The sequence below is a fragment of the Orycteropus afer genome, unplaced genomic scaffold (assembly GCF_000298275.1).
Source record: "Orycteropus afer afer isolate SDZICR_OR568_19922 unplaced genomic scaffold, OryAfe1.0 scaffold00366, whole genome shotgun sequence".
NCBI lineage: Eukaryota > Metazoa > Chordata > Mammalia > Tubulidentata > Orycteropodidae > Orycteropus > Orycteropus afer.
In genome coordinates this window covers 883,735-892,337 of record NW_006921953.1, presented here as the reverse complement: position 1 = coordinate 892,337, position 8,603 = coordinate 883,735, and the positions used below count along the sequence as shown (strand labels likewise).

The 8,603-nt window shown below is 39.5% G+C and overlaps 1 protein-coding gene across 1 annotated transcript in view; it reads left to right on the top strand.

The window, feature by feature from the left end:
• The window catches only part of UIMC1 (ubiquitin interaction motif containing 1), a 204,539-nt gene that overhangs the window by 134,361 nt on the left and 61,575 nt on the right, over window positions 1-8,603 (top strand). Inside the window, exon 9 of the mRNA XM_007952940.1 lies at window positions 3,469-3,622. Within this exon, the coding sequence (XP_007951131.1) occupies window positions 3,469-3,622 (154 nt within the window). The remainder of the gene's footprint in view (window positions 1-3,468; window positions 3,623-8,603) is intronic.

Genomic DNA, 8,603 nt, shown 5'->3' with positions numbered 1-8,603 from the left:
TATATTTAAAATTAAAAAAAAAAAAAAAAAAAGATTTACTGCCTTGGAAACCCAGAGGGGGTCGCCATGAGTCAGAATTGACTCGATGGCAGTGTTTTTTTTTTGCATGATTACCTTTCCTGTCTTCACGTATATGGCACCCACCATAAAGTTGATTGATACAAGTTCGTACTTGTGGTTAAGATTCTCAATATGTGTTTTTCATGTTGGCTCTTTGAAAACAATTAAACTACCAAGAATTATTTTATTACATCTCAAAAAATGTGTTGTTGTGAAAGACAGCCTGAGGATTTACGCATTCTTCTGTTTAATCCTCAGTTTAACCAAGATTTTGGTTACATTTATATGTACTGTCTTTCCCAAGCACCTTCTAAAGGCTTAAGTCTCACATTCCTTTTTATACTCTCATTTTTTGTTTTTGTTTTTTTCTTTAGTAGTTTGTACAGTATAATTTAGATCCCCTCTCTAGTTTCTGCACTACAGGTAACTAGGTAGAAATTCTGCTTTCATGAGTCATGCATACTGCCTGATTCCCTGGAACCTGATCTATCACTTGTTAGACCAAGATTCTTTGCTGCCTGTGGTGGTAGGAAGATATGACACTCACTTGCAGCAGAGTGACTGAGGACAGATCCTGCTAGATAATGTCAAGATGGCCTCTGGACCTTTTTGCCAGGGAGGGACCAGAACGTTCTAAATGGGGATGTTACTAACATAGTCATCCTAACATATAGAAGTCCTACGAGCTTTAGTTAGTCAACGCTGGTTTCTTATCCATCAATGACTGCAAAGGAGACTTCTTTGGGTCAAAGAGCATGAACCCTATTTAGAATTTATAGTGTATATGTCTGTGCAACTACACATCAAATGGATGGAATTATATAGCCAGTTTCACACTGAATGCCCTCTTTTTGGTGTTGCTGTTTGCTGTGATATCTGTGGATGTCCCTAAATAGTCTTAAAAGTTTCCATTAAAAGAGAGATGATTTTTAGAGATACCTATTAAGTCATTGAGTAATCACTTATTAGTTACAAGTCACTTACTAGAAAGATGGACCCTGAACATTTTATGTGCACAAAGAGAGTATCATAAAGGGTGCACCCATCACAGAGATAGTATCCAAAAAAATTCTTGCCCTTGGAATCTCTATGTAGGGTCAAATTTCTTTTTTATTGGCAGTGTATGGTGCAATGCAAAAGGCTTCACATTGGAATTAGAAGACATGACTTTGAATCCCAACCCCACCACCTAACTTTGTAGTCTTCTGCAAATTATTTAATTATTTTATTCAGCAGATATTGATAGTTTGCATACTGTGGGCCAGTCATTGTTTCATATTTTGAAATGTAAGGATAAATAAGAAAAGCATAGTCCCTGCCTTCAAAGAATCTTTGTAAGGGAGAACACAGACACATAAACAGATAATTATGATGCTAATGTGACTGTTAAATAGAATGATAGAGAGATGCACAGGGCATTAGAGCACAGAAGAAGAATGCTTCTCTAAATTTCAGTTATTTGTATGTAAAATGGAGGTAAAAATATCTATTTTACTGGGTTTCTAATGTAAATTAAATTAGATAAAGAATGCAGAGATAAAGAATGTACATGTAACAGATTTGGCACAAAGTCAAAACATGCATGTGGAAGCAGTTATTATTATTTTACTGCTTTGTAATGTATTGTGACCATTCAGTGATATTATTTTACTAATGTCCAAGAATTGCCCGACAATATTTGAGATATTTGGAACACGCACAGCAGAACTGTAATCCTTCTTGATTTGGTTTCCTGCTGCATTCAGGTTCCTTTGGAAATGATATTTTCTGAATATCTTGCCTGAAGAGTTTCCATTGGTTGGAGTCTCAGATGGCTATCCTGTTCTCAGAAGAGTTAGTAGAAATTATTGAAACAGCTAGTTTAGTCAGTAGGTTTTTAAGTAAACTATGTTAAGAGTCTATGATAAGAAGGGTGTCTTAGTTATCTAGTGCTGCTATAATAGAAATACCACAAGTAAATGGCTTAACAAACAGTTTTTTCTCTCAGAGTTGAGGAGGTTAGAAATCGGAGTTCAGGGCACCAGGTCTAGGGGAAGGCTTTCTCTCTCTTTCAGCTCTTGGGGAAGACCCATATTTCCTTTCAACATCTGTGACTCCAGTGTCTATTGGAGATCTCCATGTGTCTTGGCATCAGTCTTCCCCTGGATCTAGGAAGTTCTCAGTGCAGAAGCCCCCAGTCCAAAGGACTTGTTCTGCTCCTGGCTTTTCTTTCTTGGTGGTACTGAGGTCCCTTTTTCTCTGCCTGCTTGTCTGTTCTTTAATATCTTGTAAGCTAAGATGTAATGCAGGCCGCATCCCAGGAAAACTCCCCTTATACCAGATCAAGGCTGTAACCTGAGTAAGGGTGTTGGATCCCAGCCTAACCCTGCCTCATTAACATAACAAACAAAGCCTAATTCTGTCTCATTAACACACAGAGGTCAGGATTCTCATATATCACAAATGGAGGATAATTACATCAGATCACAAAATGAAGGACAACTACACAATACTGGGAATCATGGCCTAGCCAAGTTGACACATTGTTTTGGGGACAGAATTCATTTATAGTGATCACAGTTGTTTGGTAAGATTGAAAAAGTACTTTAAAATGCGATTAATATACAAACTCTAACATAGAATTGAAACACAGTAGACCAGTGACCCACTGAGGACAGTATGACAGAAAGGTACTCAGAATGTGGAGTCAGATTGTTCTCAGTTTGAACTTCAGCTCTGCTGCCTTATTTGTTCAGTGACTTTGAGCAAGTGGCTTTACTGTTTTGGACAGCCCTAAGGCATTTGACTGCTAACCAGAAGGCTGGTGGTTCAAACCCACCAGCCACTCCTCGGAAGGAAGATTGGGCGATCTACTTCCATAGTGATACCACTTCGGAAACCCAAGGAGGGGTCGCTATGAGTCAGATTTGACTTGACGGCAGTGAGTTTGGTTTGGTTACTGCCCAAAAGGGCATGTTAACACCTTTGTGAGATTTTGATGATTAACTCATACATGCAGCGTGCTTGGCATATGGTAGGCACTGAATAAGTGTTAACTATATTAATAGTAAGGAGCTCTGGTGGTGTAGTGCCTAAGGCATTTGACTGCTACCAGAAGGTTGGCGGTTCAAATCCACCAGCCACTCCGTGGAAGGAAGAGTAGGCAATCTACTTCTGTAAAGATTTACCACCTTGGAAACCCCAAGGGGGTCGCTATGAGTTGGAATCCACATAGCAGTGAGGTGTTTGTTTTTTTTTTTTTTAATGTTGATAGTATCTCCCAATCCTCAGTCCTGAGTTTGATAAACTGATTGATATTGTTTCTTTTAAAGTAAATGAGATATGGGCTGAAGTCTGTTGTAGTTCTTCAGGCAATAAGATGTTTTATAAACTAAAGCCATTATAATTGTTGTTTATCATGTTCTTCAGGTTGGTAGCAGGGAAGATACTGAGAAGGAAACACCTACTTCTGCCTTCTCAACCAGTACTCAGGTATCCTGCCCACTGTGTAACCAAGGCTTCCCACCAACAAAGATTGAGCGACATGCCATGTACTGCAATGGTCTAAAGAGGCAAGATACAGGTAAAGAGTCATTAGGACAGATACTTAATTTTCTTTATCTTACTGTCTGCATGGTGGCTTTGTAATCCTGTACAATACAATGCAGGGGAAAACAGCTGTTCTTACAAATGACATTTTTTTCAATCTGGTTTGTTTTCTAGTACTTTTCATGTTCTTTATTATTTTGGCAGGCATACTATTTTGTTACACATAACTCAGAAGGGAGATGAAAAAATTTCCTATCTTTTAGAGTTTCTGCTTACTTCTTTTTTTGCCATAGGTGGACCAAAAGTCAGTACAATGTCGTGGACCTTGCATTTCAACTTACATATTCAAATATTGAGACTCCTGTGGAACTGTAGGAACCAAGTTCTAGAGTTACCCACTTTTCATTCAAGATAAATCTTTTGTGGTTTTTTTTAGAAATTCATCCCAAAGACAGCAGCTGAAAAATATCCTTAATTTATATTCATGTCCTACACGTTTCTGTTGAATTATCCTGGAGCTCTGACTACTTCCCTACCCTGCCTCCACTCCTGTTTTGGTTACCTAGTGCTGCTCTGACAGGAATGTACCACAAATGGGATGGCTTTAACAATCAAGAGTTTATTCTCTTACATTTGGAGGGTTTAAGTCCGAGTTCAAAGTGCCAGGCTCTAGGGGCTGGGTGAAAAGCCCCTCGACCTTGGGCTTCAGCTCTGCCTCTTGCTCCTGGCCCACGGAAGCTAGAGGCATCTCTTCACTCAGGCAGCTACTGGCTGCTGAGGCTAACAAGCCCAAGGTCAACAAATAAAATGGCACAGTCTCGATGTTACCAAACAGCATGGCAGGCCATTGATTCAAGTCCATTGAAAGTCCCAAGATCGGCAGAGCAAGGCAGGGTGCTGAACAGCGACTCATCTATGTGCAGAGTTCAAGTGTGCCATAAGCTAGAGACCATTCCCAAAGCTGTTTCTTATATACAAGAAGCAGACCACATCCCTAAACAGCTACTTAGCTGCTTGTGGCAAATCCCACCATGGAGCTGATTGCCAGTCTCATCATGGAGAACAACTACCACCAGCTGCCCAGCCACTCAACTAGGCCCAGCCAAGTTGGCACACAGACTTAACTACCACAAACTCCCAACTCTGTCCCCAGGAGAGTAGAGGAGTAAGCAGAGATGGTTTCCATGAAGACCCCTTGTTCCAAACTATCTCATGGGGCCAAAAATGTAACCAGAGAGGGTTACTTAATCTAACAAACTAACACTATTGGGAAGATAAAGAGGAAGCTGTTCTTGTTTAGTGCTATGCATAACGACTCTTAAAAATGTTCACAGAATGTTTGACCTAGTAATTCCACTATTGGGAATAATAGCAGTAGTAAATATTTCTTCCGTACTTATTATGTACTAGGCTCTGTGCTTTCCTTAAAATATCTCATATAACTTCACAAAAACTGAGTAAGGCAGTTAACTATTATTTAACAAATGTTTAAAGGGAGGCTTGGAAACTAGCACAGGGTTACATACTAGTAAATGATAGATATGGGATGCAGCCTCAAATTGATTGGAGTCCAGAGCTCATCTCTTACTACCACCCTATTGTAGGAATCTATCTTTGGCAAATAACACTAATATACAGAGATAGCATTAAGCATAAAGATGCTCTGTGCTGTGTAATTAGAACAGTGGTAACTTGAAGCAGTCTAAATACACAATAACTAGGTAAATGAAGGGAATCCAGATTATAGAATATTATGTTAGCATTTAAAATATTTTTACAATTAACTTTTAGTGATATTGGAGAAATTTATAAGGAGAAAAGGCAAAATATACAGTCACATCTCAACTATGTAAAAATATATATCTGTACAGAGGAAGATCTAAATTAACTGCTAAATAAAAAGTCAAATTGTGGAATAATATATACCAAGATCCTGTATATATAAACAATGCCTGAATCAATGTAAGTATTTAGTGAATGTAAGCCATTACTATTTTTACAATAAATACGTACTACATTTTTAAAATAAATTTTTTTGTTGTTGACTACTACTTTTATAATCAGAAAAATCAATAAGTTTATTTAAACTACTAGTTTAGATATTTATTTAATAAATAAGAAGTATGTTATTTCAGGAAAGTTAAATAACATGTGCCCTTTTTTCATGGCAATCTTAACTTATCAAATACATCACAGTTACACAGTTTCAGATTTAAATGTCTCTAAGTTAGGGGGAGAAAGTAGCATTGAAGAAAATCTTTCAACATTTTTATCTAATATATTGTTACATTCAGCATTTTGACCAGAGAGAATGTGCTGATATTATCATATTTAGGATTTAAAATCATACAGAAAAGCAAAATCAAGAGTAGTGTTTTAAGGGGCTGTGATTAACAAGAAGATTCTGAGGGCTCATACCCTGCACTGTACCAAATCCATGACTTATGGTGTACCAAATCCATGAGTTATGGTATACCAAAAACCAAACCAAACTCACTGCCGTGGAGTTGGATCTGACTCATAGCGACCCCTCCTTGGGTTTCTGAAGCAGTATCACTCCTGAAGTAGATTGCCCAACCTTCTTCTAAAGAGTGGCTGGTGGGTTTGAACTGCCAGCCTTCTGGTTAGCAGTCACATGCCTTAGGCACTATGCCACCAGAGCTCCTAAAATGAAACTCACTGCCGTGGAGTTGGGTCTGATTCATAGCAACCACTCCTTGGGTTTCTGAGGCAGTATCACTACGGAAGTAGATTGCCCAGTCTTCTTTCAAGGAGTGGCTGGTGGGTTTGAATCTTTAGCCTTTTGATTAGCAGTCAAAATTCCTTAAGCACTACGCCACCAGAGCTCCTTGATACTGTTAGAAAAATAAATCATTCCGCTCTCTACTTGGTTCTCTACTTTCCTGGGAACAGAGTTTGGAAGTAGAGGTGGGTTGGGGAAATAGAATTATGGGAGATGGGAAAACAGAAGAATTATACCAAGTACCTATGAGTTTGCCCAATGTATAGTAAGTTCTCAGTAAATTTCTTCTCTTTACTTGGTGTTCTAGTTACCTAGTGCTGCTCTGACAAGAATATACTACAAATGGGATGGCTTTAACAAAGAGGAGTTATTCTTCAATTTGGAGGCTTTAAGTCCAAGTTCAAAGTTCCAGGCTCTAGGGGCTGGGTGAAAAGCCCCTCAACCTTGGGCTTCAGCTCTGCCTCATGCTCCTGGCCTATTGAAGCTAGAGGCATGTCTTCACTCAGGCAGCTACTGGCTGCTGAGGCTAACAAGCCCAAGGTTGACAAATAAGATGACACAGTCCTGATGTTACCAAACCACACAGCAGGCCATTAATTCAAGTCCATTGTAAGTCCCATGGTTGACAGAGCATGGCAGGCTACTGAACAATGACACGGCTACACACAGGGTTCAAGTGTGCCATAAGCTAGAGACCATTCCCAAAGCTGTTTCTTATATACGGGAAGCAGACCACATCCCTAAAACAGCTACTCAGCTGCTTGTGATAGGTCCCACCATGGAGCTGATTGCCAGTCTCATGGGGAATAACTTCCACCAACTGCCCAACCACTCAACCAGGCCCAGCCAAGTTGACACCACCACATTTGGTTTCTTCACCAGCCTGCCTGCTCCCATCTTCCTTGCCAAAGACAGAAGTTAATGATTGTTGTGGTCACTCTCAGCTTTATGACTCAAGTCAGAGGCCTCCAGCCTAATTTTTAATCTTGGTAAAAAGAAGCCTCTCTCACTGTAGAGGGGAAAGAGCTACTGTTCTTGAAGACCTAGTCCAGGCTAGGAGACCATTAGCCAGTTGCATAAAGGGGTAGAATAAAAGAGAAGACACATCCCAGAGGTGAAAGTATCCAGCTTTCTCTTCCTTCTAGTTTTCCCCTAAAGCTGATCCTAGACGTGATTGGTTTGGCTATGTAAACGAAATAGTAATTAGAGTCATTTACATGAAGTGTCTGCCATTTATGCCTAATTACCATGCAGCACAATAACAATTATGCATATCATTAAATATGTGTCTGATTAACTTTGCTGTAAGTTTTATTTGATTATATAATACTATACTCTTGTTAAGTTGGCTCAATCTGCTCGGTTTGTTTTTCAATTACATGATTATCCTCAACTAAGAAGAAATTGGAGTGAGGGTGTAATGACATTGTTTGGGAAGAGAGGATTTAAGTTAATCCAGACCAGGACAAAAGCAGATTACCTTTTCATTTGCTTTCTAGAAGATGTATTTGAGACCATTTTTATTTAAGCACTTATTTTGTTATTGTTATGTGCCATCAAGTCAGACCTGACTCACAGCGACCTCTCTTTGGGTTTCCGAGGCAGTATCTCTACGAAAGTAGATTGCCCAACCTTCCTTCCGAGGAGGGGCTAGTGGATTTGAACTGCCAGCCTTCTGGTTAGCAGTCAAGTGCCTCAAGCACTATACTACCAGAGCTCCTATTGAAACACTTAGGAAGGAAAAAAGTTACTCATTTACTCATTAAATATTTGTTAAATACCTACTGTATATCAGATACAGAAGTGGGTGGATTAAACGGTTAACACACTTGGCTACTAACTGAGAGGTTGGTAGTTCCAGTCTACCTAGAGGAACCTCAGAATAAAGTGGTGATTGACTAAAGAACAGCCAGCCACTGAAAACTCTATGGAGCACAGTTTTACTCTGACATATGTGGATTCACATGAGTCAGAATCAACTCCTAGATACAGTGACAAATAGACGAAGTCCTTGTTCTCATGGAGCTTAAATGGTAGTGGTAAGATAGACAGTAAAAATAAATATAAATATATGTCAAGTGGTGATAAGCATTATTCCAAAAACAGCAAGGAGGCCACATGTTCTGACCTCCTCTAATCCCACAAGAGGAAGACAGGGTTACCAGCAGTAACCCAAGGCCTATTACTGCAAGGTCAGACATGCTGCCTCCCTCCAGCCCTTTCTCCAACCGTTCCTCCCAAAGTACCCACTACCTCTCTCCTGGGTTCAATA